This window comes from Puntigrus tetrazona, chromosome 19 (genome assembly GCF_018831695.1).
Source record: "Puntigrus tetrazona isolate hp1 chromosome 19, ASM1883169v1, whole genome shotgun sequence".
NCBI lineage: Eukaryota > Metazoa > Chordata > Actinopteri > Cypriniformes > Cyprinidae > Puntigrus > Puntigrus tetrazona.
In genome coordinates this window covers 6,395,367-6,418,209 of record NC_056717.1, presented here as the reverse complement: position 1 = coordinate 6,418,209, position 22,843 = coordinate 6,395,367, and the positions used below count along the sequence as shown (strand labels likewise).

Here is a 22,843-nt window from a genome sequence, read left to right as displayed (position 1 = left end):
AATGGTTAGTGTTGGTATGTATATTTATTCATTTCTTATTTCTAAATTAGGTTAAAAAGAATAAGTGCAATAATAATAATAATAATAACAAAAGAAAATAGCCTAGTAACACATCTGTGCTAACATTACAATACAATATCACAATTGGGATAAATGGAGTAATAATAGTACAGTGCAGATGGATAGACATATTGTTAAGAATCTGACCATGGCGCCAAAGAGACTGTGCTTAATTTTTTGTAATTTCATAAAAAATAAAGCATCTTTTATCCCCATCGAGTGTGAGAGGGTCCGTGAGGACCTTTCCAGTGCATCAGAATACAACGCCTTGCTAGTAAAGTGAGAAAACCTACCAGCTTGGTGAAATCAGACGGTAATGAGTTCTCAGACTCCAAACGGCCCATCAGAGGAGAGGGAGAAAGTTCAACAGATATGCTAGCTGAAAGAGAGCAGGACAAGTCCAGAACATGTGAACTAAATTAGCTGCTTCTAGATGGCACTTGTCACCATTGTAACACAATTTACTTTTTACTTAAGATTACTTTTTTTCCCAGTAACTAGTAAAGCAGCGCATTACTTTTTAATTTACAGGAAAATTACAGGAGTTACTTTGTTTTCTTATTTACTGCCTGACAAGTCTCTTAACCCTGTGTTGGGAGAGATCAGAAATACAGAGGCGTTGTGCACGCTGTGTGAATACAGTGCAGTTCTAGACTAAATGTGAATGTGCATTAACTCATCTCACTCACAAAAAACTGATTTAGTATTCGTCAAACTAACTCAGAATATGATGCAAGCCTGCAATAATTAAATGCTAAATTACAAAAATGTATCTAATGCCATTTTATATGTCTTTGCTGCTGACCTTTGATGATCCAGTTCAACTATATTTAGAAGCAGAAATTACTTCATAAACTAACAGTTGTGCTTTTTTATTATTATTTTTTTATTGCTGAAAAGTATTGAATCTTCTTCTCCTATATTCTGCTTCACTTATGTGAATTAACTTTTTCTTCAGCCTGAGGTTTATTCATTACACTTTTTGTTGTGAAAGGACTTTTGCAATTGCTATAAATAGAGCTTCTTATATTAAAAAACAAACGCTCACGTTCTGCCCACATTTAAAAAGCAACGCAAAACTAAAGTAATGCATTGCTTTCCATAAAAAGTAACTATGTAACGCAATTAGTTATCTTTTTAAGGCAAAGTAACGCAGTACTGTAATGCATTACTTTTAATAGTAACTTTCCCCAACACAGCATCAGCATGGACTTCAGAAATATATAGAAGAAAACTCAGAGAAGTTAGCTAAAAAAGTATTAAATAATATAATCATGGCCAATATTTATTTTATAATGAGATTCCCCTCATTTTATTTTATTTATTTTTTACTAAAATGAAAGGTTGGGTTTTGTAAAACGTTTGAATAAAAGATCAAAAGAGTAAACAATGCACGTTTGTTTTCTCAGGCTTCTTTGTTCATAATGTCGTCATCCAGCCACGAAAAAAATAAATAGACATGTGTAACATCATAATAGACATGCACATTGTCAAAACGTGTACATGACTACACGCATACTTTCAAAGTATGTTCTCTTTTATTTCTCAGAATTGTTAAGGAGTGATTTTGCAGCTTTATCTGATTTATTTTTAATAATTCATTCACTCATCTGGCTATTAAATGTTTAAACAATGAATTCCAAGGACAGTTTTCTGGTTATTCATGGGCACTAAAGTGTGTGTGTGTGTGTGTGTGTGTGTGTGCGCTCCACTTGGCAAGTATTTATGTCTATGTTTGGTGGATTAGTGTGAGTTAGTCTAAAATAAATGAAGCACGCACTGGATCACTGGATGACAAATCAAAGGTGTGTTTTGTTGTTGCTAAAACAAAAGCACAGCTTTACATGCACAGATATTTAGAATTATAAAACTGCATAGCAATGTTTGTTGTTGTACCCATGTGTTTGAGTCACACAAACAAATAAACGATTAGCTTTTTTTTTTGCGTAGTCATCATTTGCATGATGCATCACTTATTGCAATCCAACCAGCTGTTCTAAGATTTTAAGATACAGATTTGATATACTTTATGCACTGACACTACCTTTTAAAACAATTCAAATGAATAGATAAATAATTGTATTCAGCGTGAACACGTTAAACTGATTGAAAGTCACATTTAAAATATTTATAGTGCATCCAGCCACAAATATATAAACTTAATTTGAACAACTTTAAAGGTGATTTTCTCAGTATTTAGTTTTTTTTTGCACCCTCAGATTGCAGATTTTCAAATAGTTGTATCTCGGCCAAATATTGTCCTATCCTAACAAACCATACATCAATGAAAAGCGTATATATATATATATATATATATATATATATATATATATATAGCTTTTGGGTGATTTATACATTTCAATATTAAAAAACGGACCCTTATGACTGGTTTTGGGGTCCACGGTCACATATGATCAAATAAATGCAGCCTAGGCAATGAAAACAGACTTTCCATTAGAAACTTTTAAAAATCTTACTGACTTTAAACGTGTAGTTTACACAGGTCTGGTATTGTAATGACAAATAAGCCTGTTACCTGTGACAGTATTATCGTACGCTACTTTAATTTATATATATGATGGTAGACCTGCTTAAATCAGTAGTCATAAACAATAGCATTTACATGATACGCCACATTAGTAGTAATACCATGGTACACTTTCAAAAACATAAAACAAACGCAAATACCATATTTTATCTAACCCCCGACACATACAGGAACAGCTAGGTTTTGATTACAGTCTAAAACAAAGTGAATCACCTTTAATAAAATAATTATGCTGACTGAGAAGATATGGTCAGGTTACACCTGTTCGGGCAAGCCTTGTCCTCTCCTGTCGTTCTTGTGGACTTCTGTCACCGAGAGAGAGGCGTGCTTTGCATATGTAAATTATATATTTAACATACACGTTCCGATTGGCCTAGAGACAAGTTTGGAACTCATTATGTTAATTTAACCCCGCCCCCTTCGCTCGCATCCGCCCCTCTCTGCGCTACCATCCTCAGAAGCCGTTGACGGCTCTAATAGTGACGGATCGACCCCCGCGATATTATTTTATTTTTCCTTTTTCATTTGTTTTCTGGAAAAAAGAAAAAGGAGTACAAGTAAGCCTCACTGCACACATCCGTCCTCAGCAATCCTCATCAGATCTCTTCAACACATAATCCTGTTTTGAGCTTTTGTAAGAGCTTGTGCTAACGGTAGCTAGTGCACGATTATTGATAATAACTCAACGATACAACCTCGAGACAAGTCGGGACAAGACCAGGTTAGTAGCTGTGTCTAATGACCATTCGAGTGCACTAAAGAGGTTTTATTATAGAGGTGTTTGTGGTCGTTGTGTTGGGCTCCAGCTGTCCTGCTTTTCATCGGTCGGTGTCTGCTAACGTTAGCATGCTATCAGCATAGCTCGTGTGTTTGTCACACGTCCTATTCAAGGTGTACCACATTTGTTTTTAAATAAGAGCCTGTGGGGTCTTTGATTTATACCGCTAGCCACCCGAGCGAGTTTTACGCTCGTGTCGAGTTAAACTAGTACGCCTTGGATTGAAGAAATCCGTAAGACGTGCGTTGACTGAGACTGCATGCCAGACAAGTGCATTGTTTTGGTTCAAATCAAGGCTCCGGTTGACTTGGTCGCGTAAACACATACTAAATCGCACTCGAAAACCCTTGGACTCGGATTCCGGACGAAGCCCGTGTTGTTAAATCGTCTCAAATCCCGATGCTAATGTGCTTGTAGCTCTGGCCTCACTTCACCGCCGCCATTTTGTTTTGTTCTCGCCATCAAATCCTTTAGTCAAACCCGCAGCATCAATTACACGGACCGTTTTCCCCCGTGCTATATTTTTCACCTTCCCCGATTTATCCAGTCAGTGGCTAGCTTACTGCGTCCGTTTGAAGCGATGTGTTGTTTTGAAGTTGTGTATATTATGAAACATGTAGGTCTGTTCCCTCCTCCCAGCACGAAACATGGAGGCCGCGGCTCCGAGAAGCTAGTTAACCAGTCAAAACATACGGTTCGCCGGCCTTATAATGTATCACCCACCCGGTTTTTATATCGGACGCCGGGCTTTTCGTAAGGTTAGATGATTTATCTAAGCGTTTTTGTGTAAAGCTGCTCTGTGCCCATACGGCCAGTTGGCAAAGCGTGTAAAATAATCTCTACGCAGCTCCTGTTCGCCAGCGCTGCTTCATGTTGCGTAGAGATTATTTTACAGGCTTTGCCAACTGGCCATCGCTGCTATTCCTAATCTGCATCTGCCCCGATCAATGACAGTGATGTGTAGTACGTTGAGATAGCTTTTGTGTGTTAAATAGGCAAGCGGGACTGTTTAGGACCGTGCTTTTCACTAACGGGGCACTTTTGTTATTTACGTTGGTGCAGTTTTGCTTTTGAACAGCGTATAGGTGCTCTTTTAGTTGTCCTTTGCAAAATTGCCGCCAAATTAACACTAAAGTTATTTAAAATGGTTAAAAATATGAAAAAGTTTAAATATGTAGGATTATACAATAATTGTAATAATAAAATAATTGTAATAATAATTTATGATTTCGGGGGGAAATCACTCCATGTAATATTTATTGAATTTTTATTTAGCTTTTTTTGTGTGTGTGAAAACACAGAAGAGACAGGATTGGGAAAGATCCTTGGGCTGGGATTCGAACTCGGGACTCTCAAAGCACTTATTTCTTTAAATCGGCAGAGGCTTTCTCACCTTATGCAAAACTGAATATTTTATCGTGATATTGAGAACGGTTATCTGACCATATAGAGTTTAAACATTCTGTGTCATGCTGAATGTCACACTGACCGTAGAAGAAACACAGTGAAATTTACAGTAAACATGGCAGCTGTGAACATCTGAAGCACCCACAACCTGAACTGAAACAAGTTTGTGTTTTTGAGCCCTGTCTTTGCTGTGTAAGCGAATGGCCAAAAAACTTTTATTTTTTTTATTTTTTTTTTTTAGTTGGTCAATCTGTTCAATTTACTGGAAAAATGTGTATTTCAATAAATAATTTAATTTGAAAGCAGTTTGTGGGAGTATCGGATTGCAGGTTTTCACTCTAAATCATGAATCAAGACTATTTTTTTATTCAAAACCTGTGCAGCATTTTAGTGTGAAATGACAAGTTGTCCCAGGATATAGATTAAAATTAGTAAATACTTGTAAATTGCCTGCAATTTTAAATCGTTATTTTTATGGGTTTTTTTTCTTTCAGAAAGAGAACTTGCCATTTGCCAATTAACAGGTTTTTGCCTCAGCATGTTTACAGTTAAAACTACATATTTTAAATAATTTTACATTTAAATGAAACCTTTATTATTTTGTGGAGAGTTCCTTGTGTTGTCCAAATGGATGAGCTCTGTGACAACTACTGGGAAATAAACATTCAGCGTCAAGCTGTTCTGTTTTTGAAATCTTGCTTTGTATTTAGGTTAACAGATTGTGTACCTTTGTGATGGTTCATCTACAGGTGGCAAGATGCAGGCAGTTTCATTATTTGTCATACCGGAGGCTACTTATGTGCTCTTGGCAAATGCTGTCTAGTGTTTGACACACGACTGCTGTCAGGACTTTTTTTTTAACCAGATTTTATGAATGTGGTGAGTTGAGTGGCTGTCACTGGCTAGCAGTAAAGACAGCCCTGGTGTTGCTATGGATGCAACCCCTCGCAAGGCAGAAACAGAGGAACAACATTTATAATGCATCTCCATGGTAACACCAGTCGCAAATGCTTTTTTTCTGGCCTTTAAAAAATCTGTTCTAAAGTCATTAATGGGTTTTGTCGATGAGTCTGGCTTCATGAATCAATGAGCAGTTGTCTGATGGCTTACTGTACAAAAAGAAACAATTCGGTGGAGAAAATTGTTTTTTGGGTACTGTTAGAATAAACTTGCTGCTTGTCTGATGGGTTTGTTCAAATTTCTGTCTAGTCTGGTGTAAACATGGGTCATGTGCTGTGAGATCTGTTAAACTGGTGATATGGGACACCCCAGTATCTCAGACCTAGGAAGAGCTACATCAACAATCTGAACGGTGATATACAGAATGCAGTAAATCACCAGAAAAGTCATGGTTTTATTGCGTGTATTGATTTGATGTGGATTTTCTCAATGTTTTAGCTGAATCTATGCATATTTGAACCATCCTAGCCTGTAAAGAGATCCGTTTTGACTCAACTTTGTGAAGAAGCCACAACATTAATAAAATGTTTATGCTTTGAGAAAAGCAATGAAGGCAATGAAAACAGAGTTATTTTCCGTAGTATGCCAAAATTAAGGCTTAGCTATTTAAGGAATATGCTGGACTCAGTATGAGTTAAGATAATGTTTGATCTCTCAGGATAATCCTTTAGAATTAGGGATGCACTGGTTGACCGGCCATAAATCGGAACTGGCCGGTTTTTACTGTTTACGGTTTTTGCGCCCTCCGGCAAACGGACGATTTCTCTGGAAGTGTGACCACATGCGCACTATAGCAAAGTCTCTTTAAGACGAGTCATGTCACTCAGAGGCCATCTTTGAAACGCATTCTCGTAAATGTATCTCTTTGTATTGGGAAAAATCAAATTCTCCCAAAACTGTTCACTAAGCTCACGATTAAATTTGAAATCACCAGTGAAATCTGACAACAACTGTGCAATAAATTTTGTTCCTTTTGCTGAAATGGTGTTATTAAAAGCCAATTTTCAGCTGAGATCAGCATGCGGCGTCCTAGACGCACGTCTCAGAATGCTGACTTTCTATAGCAACGGGAACTTCTAGCAGCAGATGCGGTGATGCTATGACTTCACAGATCAGTGATTGGTTATTTTATTTAGAAGGCGGGGCTTTTTATGATTGAGCCGCCATTTTTGCATTGCATTTTCCCCTTTTTGGAATTATTCATAGCATATTTTGGTTTTATTTAGTTTCACTGGTATGTGGTAAGACCTTTTTCTTTACACCAAATTTAAAAAAGAAAACAAATGCTGAATGCTGATTAAGTAACATCTTTGTTTGGACTGTTGAATGTGTGTTGATTTGTGTTGTTTGTATTGTAAATATGCAGTTGTTCCCTTTTTAATTTTACAAGGTTTAGGGTTGGGCACCTTAGTAACGGTATGTACTAGAACCGAGTCAAGATAACAGATTTCAGCACCACACCTGAATAATCGATTGAAAATTTTGTTCTCGATTGAAATATTTATGAAAGCTCTAATAATACAAATGCAACAAATCTTTGTAGGAATGCGACTGTGGATGTTGTTTTCACATTTCACTTCAGTACTAGTGCTACTATACCGCAAATTTACTTCATGTGCAGTTAATTACAGACGGTTACAATTATTCTTTTCAACAGCTAAAAGCCATTTTGTCCTGTTCACTAGTTTATCTAGTAAAAATCATTTATTCTTGTTTCCTGCTTGGAAAAACATCTGAAATCGGTATTGGAATCGGACAGTTTGCTTGTAAAAAAAAAATCTTTATTAGAATCGGCTATGAAAATCCTGATTGTGTATCTCTACTTAGAATCGTGTTTACAGGTAATGCTATAGATGTTAAATGTAATGAGACCCAGCAGAGTCTTGGGAGATATAAACATATGTAATACAATGAATTTTAGATATGTAGGGCTGGGCGATATGGTCAAAAATATTTTATCAGTCGAGATTAATAATTATCACGATAAATGTCAAATCTTTATTTCTTTAATTTTTAAAAAATTGAAAGTTGAAGAAACCAGTTCCATTAATTTTCCTTAACAAAATAAATTATAAAACAATTACTCCTGTAATAAAAATGAATGTGACTATCCCATATTTCTGCCGCAATGCTGTGGTGCAGTGAGTGTTATTACAGTAAATTCACAGTAAATGATGGCGAAGTGTAGGCTGAAAGGCCTTCTGACGTCTTGTTGCACACGTTTCTCCTGTTTGGGTTTAAATAGTCGTGTTGTTCTCTGAATGCAAGCATTTCACACTTCAGCACTGTTTAGTGCTATCGTGACCAAGAGAACGCATCTGCTCTAGTCAGCTTGGGCTTTGATACAAGCAGGTAAACGGTCCGTTTTTAATTCAAAATCCAATGCCCTGCTTTTCTATTGTTTTTCCATGTAAACCCATGCTAGACAGATGTTTGAGTTTTGTGATCATCTCTCGCTGTGTCTGGCACACAAGCACCGCATTTAAGGTCAAGTTAAAAGAATACCAACTTTTACATGCAGTGCTGTTCTTTAACGTCTGTTCCAAAACAGTGAACCAATCAGAAGACCCCATAGGCAGGGCAAGCATTGAGAGCTTTTGTTTACAGTAGCAAGTTGGCATTTGGTGACAACATAGCAGAAACGGTGTCCTGCTCTGTGCTTTTTTTTTTTTTTTTTTTAAATTTCTGAGCATTGAATCTATGTTTTGAGATGCAAAGATGCATTCTGTGTAAACATGCCCCAAGTATGAGTTTGGTTCATTAGAAATAAAGTAGGCCTGTTTGACATAATTTCAGATTTATGGCAAGTCCACAATAAGCATTGTAACTGTAGCTGTAATGCAATTTTTATAATAATTTCAATTAAATGAGAATAGTGACGTCTACCACAACTATAACAAAAATGCCACAATGTAATTGGAATGGCTTTCAGAATTTATTTTCCAGCTAATGACTTTAAAGACCATGTGATATAGGCTAACTGCAGAAAAAAACAGGCCTAAACATTATCGTCTATCTGTGTGGATGCTGTAGGTATCTCTGTAGTTTGTGTTGTTAACTGACCTGTTTTCTTAATTGTCCAAACCTTTTTTTTAAAGAGAGATTGCGAAAAATCTATATAAAAAAAAAAAAAAACCTGCAAGTATTGATTCTTGTCTTCAGAATATCCACACCCATGTAAACCTGATCAATTTTAAAGCTCCAATCTATGTGATAGGATCCGAAAAGGACTATGTACAGGGAAAAATCCACACAGATTATGTCCTGTATAGAATAGTATAGTATTTGCTAATATGGCCTGTTTCAGTAAAACATAAACAATACCGAATACCTACATTTGGCTCAGTTTAGAATTCATTTTGATCCCGAAAACACGGGAAGGCTTGAAAGGTGACACCCTTCGACTCGGCATCGCATTCTCCTTTTTCACTCTCTCTTTCTCTGTCAGTCTCAGGACTCACCATACTCAATGAGCGTACAGCGCAATGTCAGAGCGCTCTGGGCAAACGGCAAAGGGGAAGGATGGCAAAACCAAGTATGCGTCTCTCAACCTGTTTGATACCTACAAAGGAAAGAGCCTTGAAGCACAGAAGCCTGTTGGTAAGTTTGCATTAAACTGGGACCTATATAAGCCTATATTGTTATTAAGTACATTCTAATGTACTTCTGTTGCAATTTCTTCAGGTAAAAAAACAGAACTTGTATTTTGAATAATTGTTGTGCAGACCTTTTTTTGTGTATGATATGACAATAGTTTTAGCAAAGTAAATGGTGAAATGCTCTGGAGATGAAGTTCATGGCAAATGCTGAAAACACAAGCTCATTCAGAGTCACCCAGTCTCTTTGTCCTTTGAGATATGCACCTATAAATATCAATTTAATTGTACTGCAAATTAAGTGTACAGAAGTGCGTGAAAATCAGTCACGTTCTGTGTTACAAAGTAAATTTATTTTTGACGACTGGATTCTGTGATTCCATTAGTTTGTTTTTCTATATCTTTGAAATCCTCATAGGGCATTGGGCTTTCACTGCAAGACACTTCATGAGTTAGCAGAAGGTGATGGCTGCTTTGCCATCTGTGCCATTTTGATTGGACTTGCCACAACTGTGTAATACAGCATTCGCATATTAAGGCAGTTAGGACTGTGTAATTCTTTGCAGTGTGCAGTCTAAGAATATAATTAGTCTGGCCTTTCTGAAACAAAGTCGCTTCACGTTCAAGGTTTTCTAAGGATCCACACTCAGGATCCACCCTAGTGTTATTTAAACTGTTTCCAGTTGTGTAAGAATTGTCCAGGGCAGCTCAGTGAACTTTTGAGGTTTGACCTAAGACAGAGTTCTTCTTGTTCCTCGTTTTCCCTGCTTATGTTTTATTCAGTAGCTGATCTACCAACTCTAAGCAGCTGTACCTCTTTTCCAAAATACAATTCTCCCAGCACTCCAGGCTGCTCGGCTCCGGGGAACAAACAGGGGATTGAGAGTCGGGACAGATGTGTTTTTCAGCTTCTGAAACCGCCAGTGACTGCTCTTTGCAATGCTCAACCTATTTTGCATATGCCAAGTCTGTCGTGAGAGTGTTAAAGTGGGATTTTTGACCTCAAGTCAATTTCGAGTCAACCACTTGAAACAAATCCACACAAGATAGTCTTGCTCCTTTCATTGGCCAGCCAAGCATTCCTAAGCCATAATGGATGAGGGAGTTTGATGGTCTTGCACATGTTGCAGTCTCTCCTGCTTAGTCTCCGGCTGCGTCCCTCAAGACGGTATTAGATTTCCGCGCTTGTGTTTACTCCTCCTGTCACTCTTTTACTTTCAGTTGCCCCTCGTCATGGCTTACAGTCTCTTGGTAAAGTTGCCTCTGCACGGCGCATGCCCCCCCCAGCCAACTTACCTAGTTTGAAGGCGGAGAACAAAGGCAACGACCCCAACGTCTCGCTCGTTCCCAAAGACGGCACAGGATGGGCAAGCAAGCAGGAACAAGCAGACCCAAAGAGGTGAGGCATGTTCAGTTCTGAAGGAGCTACATTACATTACTTGTGAAATTTAATATGCAATAAATATAAAACCCCTACCAACTCTGCGCTTTGACAAAGTGCTCTATTAACTGACAATGCTCTCTAATGGTGCATTGATTTCACTGTGGACCACCCAGATTCTTAAATCAGTTTGTTTGTATAGAAAAATCACATGGAGTCTGATTTTGATTGAACTGTAGAAAACTCAAGCAAAGGCATAATTATCTTTTGGAGACCTTCCTCCCTCCGCTGTCTGTAAATGTAGTCTGATTGGATACATGTCCATGCCTGCCATCTAATGTTTGTTGTTTTTGTTTTGATTTTTCCCTGCAGTACCGATGTATTGTCAGCAGCGCAGCCGGAGTCGCAGCAGCCTGTGGTCTCACAGACGTCTGCTCCGAGCGTGCCGAGAACACCCCCAGCTCAAGAGGTGCCATCACACAAACATGAATAATCTCTAACATTGTGCACTTGTTTTTCAACAAAGCTGTGCTAATGAAGCCTGCATCTCTCTCAGCTGTAGTTGTTGTATGACCAGACACATACCAGTGAACATGTTTAAAGTCAATGAACTTAAAGTGCCCCTACTACTATGGGTAATGAAAGCTTCATATTTTGGTTTTGGGAATCCCAAACGACAGGTTTACATGCTTGCAAGGTCAAAAAACACTTTCATCGTCTTATAATATGCATTTATTTTCCTTATTATACATTTATTTATTTACCTTATTTGTTTAATCTTTCACAAATGATTTAAGATATACATTTTTCCAATTCCCTCTGTGATTGATTGATTTAATTTAAATGTTTGTGAGCTTTTAACGCTCCAAAAGCATGACCTAGTGGCAAAGAGTGAATTTGACCAACAAGTGGGCTGGCAATATGCTAATGTTTCATTTTAATGAAACTGCTTGGGATTTGTTTCAGTGATTCAGTGTAATTTTTTATATATAAATTTTTTTAAGAGAGACGATAGCATTATACACGGTGAACTTTGCAGGATGTTTTTATTCACTTAGAGTTGAGTTACACACTGCATGAAAGTACATTGTTTGGTTCTTGACAATTCTGTATGTATTTTAGGCCCCAACTCAAGCTCTAGCCGCAGGGCCAAGGTCCTGGGCTCCGGCCAGTGTTACACATGGAGTACAAGGAGATGGTAAGATACATTATCAAGAACATATATGTAGATGACATTGACAAACTAAGACATTATGAGATTGGTGGGATACAGTTTGAAAGTAGTCAATGCTTTTCATATATAAAATATTTTTTAGTTCCATTATAAGACTTATAAGACTAAAATTAGTTATTCAAATACACTGATTGGGAAAAATGACTACATTTCTCAGTAAGAAATATCAAATGTGAAGTTATGGTTCTTTCAGTTCAAAGTATCAGTGGACACTTGCTGTAAAACTATGTTATACTTGAACAAGAGAAGTGACATTTGTAATGAAGGATCTTTATACATCAAAGAAATTCAATTCCCTTTGCTTTCATTCACAGGTGGAAAGGGATCAAACCAACCGTCGCCATTCTCTCGCGAGGAATTTCCCACCCTGCAGGCGGCTGGAGACCAGGACAAAGTTGGCAAAGAACAGGCCACTGCAGATCAGTGGTATGGGCCAGGACCAAGCCTCCGCCCCCAAAGTAAGCATGATAGCCTTCTCCTCTCTTGATAACGGCTGTGGTGATTTGAGTCTTGGAGCATGCGATATCTGTTATCTTCTAATGCTTCTGATTCGTACTGTTTCACATGTGCTGAACAGTTCCTTAATTAATAACTTGTTGCATTCTTTTCCAGACGTAACAAGCTGGCGGGATGGTGGGGGCCGGGCATTGGCACCCACCCTGGCTGGGGAGGCAGTTGCGGAGGGCGGTGCTGGGGGAGCCATGGTGATGGAGGGTGCTGCTGGGGCCCCTCCCATCCCACAGCAGAATGCATCTTCTCATGGGCCGCCTAGAACTTCCCCAACCGGCAACCCCGCACTTCCCCTTCCCCAGCCACCTATTGGCCCGCAGTTCCAGGCTTATAGAGGCATCATGCCTCCCTTCGTAAGTTTTGTAACATTTTCATTTTGGCCCATCTTTAGGGAGTGTCCAGAACTGATTGATTTTGTTCAATGCATTCATAGCCTTTCTGTTCTTTCTGGATGTTTTCTCTAGATGTATCCACCATACCTGCCCTTCCCACCTCCTTATGGTCCACAGGGACCGTACAGGTACCCACCCCCAAATGAGGCCCCTAGGTAAGAATGTTTGTTTATACTGAGTACTAATTAATCTACTAATATTTGTTTCCACAGTCATCCAGTTGGCTTTCCTAATACTCTTCCATCCAATATTCTTCTTGCCAGGTTTTCTCGGTCACAGGGTGGAGTAGGGCCAGATGGGCGGCCCCCTGGTGGCCCCCGGGGTGAAGTGGTGAAACGCCCATCAATCCTCAAACAGGATGACCTGAAGGAGCTGGATGAGCTGGACCATGATGGAGATGAGGGCTGGGCTGGTAAGAGAGATGCTTTCAATTACTCTGGCACATTATAAAATTGGGTAACTTACCTATTTTGTGGTTCTTTTAACAAATTACAGTGGCTGAATGTTAGTGGACTAAAAAAGATTGAATCCAGCTATTTTTATTGTTCATTTAATATTGGTGTAGAGGTGTAACATTTAATAGTGATAGTGTCATAACCTTTTCTTGCTGATCTGTTTGTTTCCAGGAGCACAGGAAGAAATTGACTACTCCGCAAAGTTGAAGTTCAGCGATGATGAAGGAGATGATGATGGGGAAGAGGAAAGGTCTGAAAACAAAAACGGAACCCGGTAAGCATTTCCAAAATTATTTCCTATTTGTTGATTTAATTTAACTTTTTGAACACTGAAGTTAATTTAGATTTTTTTTTTGTTGTAATAGGGAGCCAAGGGAGCAGCAGAGATCCCAAGATGGACCTGCACCTGTTTCACGTTCCCGGGCATCCGACAGTGGAGGGGATTCGCGTCGCACCCCTCCGTCCTCTGCTGAAGATGGCTCCGCGTCCCCCTCCAGCAAGCCAGGCTGGGCCGAGGAGGGTGGAAGCAGCTGGAGCAGTCAGGCAAATGCAGGATCTTATCAGGTATGCATTTCATCTCCCTATCCAAGTCCAAGCCCTTGGTACCACTGGCCTTTGCCAAATAATGTGCAGTCACTGTGAGGACAGGAACATGCGTGTGGTGTTTCCTGGATGACTCGCTGATTGATACATGTACCCCTATGCAGGGGCGTAGGCCTGGACTAGGTGGCCCAAGGGAGCAGCCCTCCCCCCCACCAGGTCCACTTCTTGGACAAGGGCCCTACTCCTACTACCGCCAGGTACATGGGGAAAGAGTCCGAGGAAATGAACGGATACGACATGAAGCGCTAGCAAAAGCATGTTGGTGTTTTAGGAGGTGGTGGATGTATTGGTGAACTTTAGTTAATAAACCGCCTTCTGTCAACAGGACCGGACTTCGAACCAGTCGCCAATCTCAGGGCCCATCCTAGCCCCCCAAAAGCCCAGTGGTGCCCAGGCACAGCAGCAGGCAGGGGCTGTGCCTAGTGGGGCGACCCCTCCTCCCTCCAACACCCTGCATCCCCAGCAACAGGGTGAGGATGAGGATGAGACATGGCGGCAACGGAGGAAGCAGTCATCAACTGAGATCTCTGCTGCGGTAGAGCGTGCCCGTCGCAGGCGTGAAGAGGAGGAGCGGAGGATGCAGGAGGAGCGCCGTGCTGCATGTGCAGAGAAGCTGAAAAGACTTGATGAAAAACAGCAGCAGCAACAGACTATGAAACCCGGAACTCCCAGTGATGCTCCGACCAACAGTCCTAGTCCTTCCTTATCTGCACCTGCTTCATCTCCTAATGTCAGTCAGCCACCATCACCCTGTGTGGATACTGAAGACCCTCCTCTATCATCTTCTCAGGGAAGCGGTGCAACACTAGGATTGAACATTAATAATAACAGACAGCGGGCTGGCAGCAACAGCAGCCATGACTCCAACACTGGTTAGTATTCCATAAATAGCTACAAAAAATTTTGTGTTTTTGGTGGAATGGCCAATATATTTCTTTATTGTTTTTACACTTTCCTGGGTGAATTTGTAGTAGAAGATAATCAGCAGATTACAGTGTTTGTTTTAACTTGAATTGTAATATGTAACACATTTTTTACTCTTTATTCAGAGTCTCAGCCGGCTCTGCAGCCTCAACCCACCCAGCATCCACAAACCCTGGATGTCCCAGTGCCTGGAGATGCCAAGGAGGAGCCTGTGGTGCATATCCGCACTAGAGGTGGAGATGACACGGTGAAGGTGGTTGAAAATGTTGGGGGAACAGGACGGCAGGGAAGTGGTCCATCTGGGCAGGGCTTTTCCAAGTATCAAAAATCGCTTCCTCCTCGTTTCCAGAGGCAACAACAGGTTTGTTTTCTCTTGGAGGTTTTGTCTCAAAATCTGGAAAATGTTTATCTATTAATGAATATATACTAGGGCTGGGCTAGGGCAGAAGACTTTAATCTACAAATTGCCATAATTTATCATAGAATTACTATAGTAACGATAACTGCACCATGGAATTGAGTCAGAAATGTGGGTCCATTCGTGTAACTCAATGTATGCTACTTTGGATGACCAATAGTTTAATAACAGCCAAAATAATTGCATTTCACAATATAAAATAAGATTGCTAAAAGTTTTACAGATATTTCTGATTTTTATATTGAACAAAATTCAATATAACATAAATCTGCATCCCAACTAAAGCTACTATCAAATGTGTATTTCGAAAGGATGTTATATTATTGATATTATTAGGCAACACAAACCTGTTTGTGATTTAAATGATCAACTAATCATCAACTAATATTACTCATTAGAACATGCAGAACTAAGATTTTTTTTTACAAGTTTTTATAATTACAGCTCAAGGTTAAATGACTGTAAAAGTGTAAAGAACTAAAAAAAAAACTAAAAGTTTGTCATGTACTGACCATAATTTAAAACCACATTTAATGGTTTGTTTTTTACATTTTCCTCAATGAAGCAAAGATCTGCCTTTTAAACTTGAAAGAAAAAAAAGACATTTATAGCAATAATTATCGATATTGACTGACTCTCTGGGAAGAGAAAGTATATATATGAACTTGATTCCCATAATTTGTGTTTCAGTTCATGTATTGAACAAATACAAAAGACATGCAAGAAGCTGAACTCTTAATCCCTTCACACTAGAATGTTTGGATTCAATATTTTCATAGAGCAGTTGATCATTTGAATATTTGGTTATTTCATACCTGAGCAAAAAACTCAGGTATAGGGATTAAAGTTGGACAAATATATTATATAATATGTGGTCTGTATCATTTGTGGACAGGAGCAGCTTCTCAAACAGCAGCAGCAGTGGCAGCAGCAGCAGCAGCAACATAATCAGGTTGCTCAAAATCAGCTTCAGTCCCAGCCTCAGAATCAGCAGGGCCCCACTCCAGGTGCCACACCACAGTCTGGGCCCAAACAGCCAACCCTTTACCCTCCTGGCTCAATGGGACGTCCTCCACCTCTGCCTATGAACTTTGATCCCCGTTGGATGATGATGCCCTACATGGACCCCCGAATGATGCAGGGACGTCCCCCACCCATGGACTACTACACTCCCAGCATCCATCCTTCTGGTTAGTAAATACCTGAGATCAGCTGTGAATATTAGTCAGACAGGCTCGGTGCGCAGCGATTATAACAGCTTTTCTATTTCAGGTATGATGAGTCGAGAGCGTTCTGATTCAGGTGGCTCTGGGTCAGATCCTTTTGATAGGCAGCAGCATGGTGGACCCCCTCATCCCCATCGGGGCACACCTCCAATGGATCCCAAACTGGCTTGGGGACCAGATGTTTTTCCAGGGAGTACTGAGGGTAGAGGTCTAAGTTCCCCCCTACGACAGAAAGCTGTCGAGGAAGAGGAGACTGGCAAAGGTCAAAGGTAACTAGAAGCAATTTTAAACATCAATACAATGCAAATAAATGCAAAGTTGTTTAAACCAGTTTCTACTCAAAATCTTTATTCCAGATTTTTTACATTTTGCTTCAGAAGCATGATATATATTCTTCTTTTTTTAATGTTTCTAGAAGTGACACTCCTCCAGTACTTATGCGGGAGGGAGGCACCGCTCCCATTCAGCCACCCAGCTCTCCATCTGGCTCATCCAACCAAACCCCACCACCTCTTGGGATTCAAGTTGGGGGCCAGGGTGCTAGCCACCATGCCCATCATCAGCCCTTTATGAGTGGGCGAGGAGGTTATAGTAGCTACCATGACAGTGGATCCAGAATGGGCTCCCACTTGCAGCAAAGGGCAGGCAGTGGAGGGACACTGCATGGTTTTGGCCACCAGGAGGGTAGTCAACAGAGCCAAATCTGGGGGACTCCTCATCACCATTATGACCGCAATGGTCGTTCAGATCACTCTGCCTTGGAGACCAACTCACATCTCCAACACCATGGTCCCCCTACTCATGCCCCTCATTTTTCTCTTCATCCTCATAAGCAAGAGAATGGCAGAGAGCGAGAAAAGGGGGGAGAGCCTAAAAAGAGTGACCCTTCACCTCCGCTCCATCAGCTGTCCCTTTCCCCTTCCTGTTCATCGTCATCATCTTCCTCAGCTAGAGAAGATGGTAGTGGAAAACAGTCCTTACATAATCAGGTCCCACCACAGATTGAACATGATACTGGATCTTCTCATGTTTCAGGAAGAAGACATGAGAAAATGGGAAATGCACAAAATCAGCCCCAGCAGCATTCTGCGCAGCAGCACCACCCTAAAGCCAACCCTCGCAGTCGGGAACACAAAACTGAGACACACTGGGGCCCGAGGCCTGGTAGCAGTAACACGAGTGGGGGCTCAATCCATAACAGAAAAGCTCCAGTCTCTGGAATGAGTGGAAATACTGAAGAACCTGCAAATCAAGGGGCTGAGAGCAAATCCTTTACTCAATCAGATGGCACCACAGCCAAGCGAGCAGGTCCCATTAAGAGACCAGTACTTAAAGAGATGAAAAGAGAAGGTGGTGAAGGAGGTGGAGAAAAGACCACTGGAGTCTCTGGTAAAGATAAAGAACAAGATGCTAGCCAGACTGCAACCAAACAAGAAACTGCCTCTGGGGCTCAAGGCTCCTCAGCACTTGGTGGGAAAGATGATGCAGTCTCATCAAATAAACCCAGAACTGGTGGAAAGGAGCGAGGTAACACTGGGGGTACAGGTAAAGGATCCAAAAATGGAGAAGGCTCGATTCAGAATTCTGGCTCTTCAGCTCCACAGTCCAGGAGGGAAAGAGAACATTCTGCTGAAAGAGGGAGCACTACCTACCATGCATCTTCGTCCAGAGGTAGCCGATCCAACCGTGGCCGAGGAGAGTTCTATGGCCGAGGCAGAGGCTACAGGGGCACTTACACTGGCAGTGCAGGCGGTGGCAGTCGTGGCAAAGCAGGTGGCAGGAGCAGCAGAGATTATAGATCAGCTGCCAACAGTGGCTACCACCATGCACCTTCTAATCAAGAATACAAGCGAGAGGCATCTTCTGGCAGTGGCAGGCATGGACATGGGGGCTCTCAGCCAAACCCAGGACGTGCTAGGAACCGAAGTGAGACTCGAAGTGAAGGCTCTGAATATGAAGAGGTGCCAAAGAGGAGGAGACAACGGGGATCTGAAACGGGCAGTGAGAGTGCCGGTAGCGATCTTGCTCACTCTGACAAGGAAGAGCGAAAGATGAACACCAAGACTGGCGTTGGAGGAGAGAAACCTCCTTCGTCGTCTTCAGCTCCAATCAGAAATTCTCAGACAAGAGTGTTCACACCAAGGGGAGTGCCCTCTAGACGTGGTAGAGGCGGTGGTGGTGGTTCTGGAGGAGGTCTCCACAGAAGTGGGGGCAGTACGGCAGTGTCTGGTGGACACAGATCTGGACCTGGCTCTGGTTCTCACGGCTGGTCTGCAAAATCTGCAACTGTGCGAAAGCAACAGACGTCCTCCCAGCCTCCCCCTCCTAAAGATTCAGGCCGTGGAGCCCATGTCGATAAGAAGAAAGCTGCAGACCAGAATCAGTCTCAGAGTCAAAGTGCAAATCCCTCCGCATCTAATCCCTCTGTGCCTACAGCTGTCCAGCAGGGGTCCACTGAGAACGGAAGCGCTGGAGCCCCACTGTCCTCAAGTAATGTTCCTCCAAATTCCACTGGCACTCCTGCCCAGACTCTTCCTCTGTCTGCCCCAGATGGACGAGGTTTCCCTAACAGGGGATTTGAGCGGCCCCCTCGTCGCAGACGCCACGGGCGATCCCAACATCAGCAGGACAAGCCTCCCAGATTCCGCAGGCTTAAACAAGAGCGAGAGAATGCAGCCCGTATCAACGGAAGTAGTGGAATTATTGAAGTCGTAGCTGGACAACAGCAGCGGCCTGCTTCACCTTTGCAGAACTCCCTGCAAGAAACCAATAGCACTCCCAACGCGTCCACCGCAGCTGTTGCAAATGCAAAACACAGCGTGTCAGCAACCTCTAACAATAATAATAACAGCAGCAACCTTGGGGGTGGAAACCAAAATTTCAATAGCCACCACCATCATCACTACCAGGGCAACTCCCAGTCGCACCCCCAACACCATCACAACCATAACCCAGCTGGGGGCGCCAAATCTCCAGACGTCTCTAACCAGAACTCTGATCAGGCCAACGAGGAATGGGAAACAGCCTCCGAGAGCAGCGATTTCACCGAGTTTCGAGAAAGAGAGGGTGGAGGAGGAGGAAAACCTTATCCCTCCCACCACCATCATCACCACCATCACCACCACCACCATCCATCCGGAAGAGGTGGTGGAGGTGGCGGTGGGGGCGAGAGAGAGATGACAGCTAAAGAATTGGCCACCAGCAAGAGAAGCTTCTCCAGTCAGCGCCCTGGAATGGAGAGGCAGAACAGAAGGGTTAATGCTGGTGGTGGTGGTGGTGGAGGTGGAGGTGGAGGAAGAGGCCCGAGGGGCCCGCCCGGTGCTGGTGGGGCGGTGGGTGGAGCTGGCAATGGCGGGGGCAATCGTGGTGAGAGACGTGGCAACTGGCCCTCTCCTAAGAACAGGAAGTGATGCTTTGGGTTTTTTTTTTTTTTTTTTTTTTTTTTTAATTTGGAAATATTTCAAATGCACCCCTCTATCATTGGCCACTCTTTTCTGTAAAACCTCTTACCCCCCTTAACATGTTAACACTTGATTATCGTAAAAGATTAGTTACCAATACCGTGACCACATTCTAGTTCTTTTGGTTTATAAATTTTTCTCCCTTATTTGTAAATTCACACTCTGTGTCCTTTCACTATCCCAAGAATCCTAAACTGTACTCTGAGATTTTACATGCTATACCCCCATTTTAATGGAAATATTTGCTGACTGAAAACACATTTGATCACACAACCCATTTATGTTTGCATATACAAGCACAAAATGACATCAACCTTACAAAGTTGTGCTTGGTTTGTGTATGCTGGGTTTGCACACGTTAAGTGTGTTTGTGTAAGAACTGTGGCTCGAAGTATATATATGGAAGGCCAAGGTTGTTATTATGTACTTGTGTATTCACATCACATGTTGGATTCTGGAAGTTGCTCTTTTAATGAGAACAAATGTATCATAGATTTGTTTTCCCCCCTTCTTGTGTTGTTAATTTTTCATTTCAGCCTCTTAAAGGTGAGGATATATAATTTTTTTTCTCTGCAAAGCAGGTCATTAAAACTCATTTTTAAATAAAACCCTCTTTATTTTTGGTTCAAACTCTAATACTATTGTCACAGGAATGCTCAAGACTTTTTTGGTTTTTTTGAAAATCACTGTAATGCCCACTTCTCAGAACTATGTGGTGTACTTTTCCTTATGTTAAGTTATAGGTCCTCTCTGCTCATTGCTTTGGGTTTTCAGATAGTTTCATTAGCTGTTTTGGCCTCCGCATGGAATTGTAGTCTAATAGTGCACATTATACTTGTTAATATTATTAGACGGTGATCTTAATTGAAGGTCCTTCAAAAGTTCCTCTTCGTGGATCACATTGTTTTAAGGTTGTTTCTGTTGTGAACAAATCAAATGACTCTTAGCCTTAGTGTCAGATCCTCATTAAATTAGATGGTTTTGTTTCTTTTGAGAACATCCGTTAAAGATTTTCTTTTGTCTTGCACTTATCTTAAATCGGTAAACTCCAAAACTCTCCTTTAGAATAAAGATTTTTCATTGTTTTGTTTTTCTTTCTCCTCCAAACGAATAGCTGTATATTGGGCATCTTCTTTGACTAGGTGTCATACTGCAGTTCCAGGTTATTGAACATGACAAGTATTGTGCTACTGTTATATTCACTTAACAGTTCTAGGGAGTTTAGAGAATCACTCTTTGACCACCCTCTGCATTGTAAAGTCCCTTTTTTCTTTCTCATTTTTATTTTTATTTTTATTTTTTTTGTGAAGGAACCTACACAAGCTCTTCCTCCAGTGTGTTTCCAAAGTCCCCCGAAACATGTCTCAGAACTATGAGCAGATGTTTTGCTCGCATCCTCGGACTGATCTCCAATTTACCAGTCATCTCAATGAGACACAAGTCAATGCCAAGGAGTCTGTGGCCCTTTTTGAGTAGTGTTACAAAATGAGACATTGGTTCAATGTGCAATATGCCTGACGTCAAACAAAACCTGCCCATCCAGGGAGCCTGAGCCCAGGTTATCGAGAAATACAAATGCTTGACGTCTAAAAAGAAACGGATCAAAGCATTGTTCCCTCCTCATTTTGACCAGCATCTGTATCCTAATGGTGTAAGTTGGGGTTTGTGTGTTTTCTGGGAATGCCTTGGTCTAATGAATAGCTTTGAAATAATAAGTAGGGCTTTCAAATGAAATGTATGTGTGAGTAGGGCATTTAAAAAAGTATGTGTGAATTTATATCTGATCTCTATATGTAACGTGTTCTTTTGAGGATAGAACTCTTTGTGAAAGGCGAACACGAGTCCCAATTGCCCACCTTTTCTGACACTATTAGGATGTTTATTTTATCTAGGATATTTTCATTATATACATTCAAGTGTGTGTATATGTTAATCCAAATGAAGTGCATTGGAAAAAAAAAAAAAGTTAAATCGATATATATATATTTTTTTCCTACCTACTAAGGAAAATAACTAAAATGGGTTTATTTTACTTTTCTTGCAGACGTTTTGCCAAGCATGGTTTCATCCTCAGATACAGCTTGGTCTATTCGTTGGAAGCCGTTCTCCCATCGGCTTTCAGTGCTGTTTATCATCCCTCTTAAACTTAAACCATTGATGTGGTCACATTATATGTACCAATATCGCAAAAAAAAGAAAATGAATAGCAATGTGTATTCCTTGAAATACTCAGAGATTGTATTATACTTCTAACTATACCAAGGTACCTGAGGTTGTTACTGCTGTCCTAGCATCTATGGCTTATTATTGGAACCTTGATATACACACATGTATGTATATTGGTATGCATCTGAGTTTGTCCGCCCCAACTTACATTCCCACACACAATTGTTGCCATTTTTAAGTTCAAGGGAGCAATGTACAAGCAGAGAAGTGTCTTATTATAATAAAAAGTATACAGAGAAAAAGTTAAATAAAAATCTTTTGTTTTAATGGAAGATCTGTGGTTTGACTTCATTTCATCACATTGCCATTTATGAGTAAGCTATAAATTTTCTCTTGTTCTCAATATTCATAATTTCATTTTTTTTTTTTTTTTTTTAGCTACATTTTACATTCACACACAGATTTTTTTATTATTATTTGCATTTTACAATTACTGCTACAAACCTGCTGAATTATTGCTATAAACACATTTTTGTGGTTTGTGACTGACTAACATATGCATTCTAAGGGATAATAAAGCCATGCATTTTAACATTTTTATTATTTTTGCATATCTTCGCATAAACCTTAAATGCCTTAAGTTACCAAAAGTACATTGTATGGGTCAAAATAGTTAATTTCTTTTATTCTATAATAATAGATAATGTTCCATTAAGATATTTTG

At 40.7% G+C, this 22,843-nt stretch overlaps 1 protein-coding gene across 3 annotated transcripts; it reads left to right on the top strand.

The window, feature by feature from the left end:
- Positions 1-3,032: 3,032 nt before the first annotated feature.
- prrc2a (proline-rich coiled-coil 2A) lies at positions 3,033-22,451 on the top strand. 3 transcript variants are annotated; one of them, XM_043217305.1, is made up of 17 exons: positions 3,033-3,165; positions 9,202-9,353; positions 10,571-10,748; positions 11,103-11,199; positions 11,853-11,928; positions 12,279-12,422; positions 12,577-12,827; positions 12,939-13,021; positions 13,130-13,278; positions 13,493-13,595; positions 13,687-13,885; positions 14,029-14,121; positions 14,250-14,796; positions 14,974-15,209; positions 16,162-16,456; positions 16,539-16,761; positions 16,908-22,451. In XM_043217305.1, exons 2-17 carry the CDS (start codon positions 9,239-9,241, stop codon positions 19,900-19,902), a joined length of 5,784 nt encoding a protein of 1,927 aa, XP_043073240.1. In that variant the 5' UTR covers positions 3,033-3,165; positions 9,202-9,238; the 3' UTR covers positions 19,903-22,451. The 3 variants fall into 3 exon arrangements, with proteins under 3 accessions (XP_043073240.1, XP_043073241.1, XP_043073243.1); XM_043217306.1 differs by having other exon boundaries at positions 3,047-3,329; XM_043217308.1 differs by lacking the exon at positions 14,029-14,121 and having other exon boundaries at positions 3,049-3,329.
- Positions 22,452-22,843: the final 392 nt, after the last annotated feature.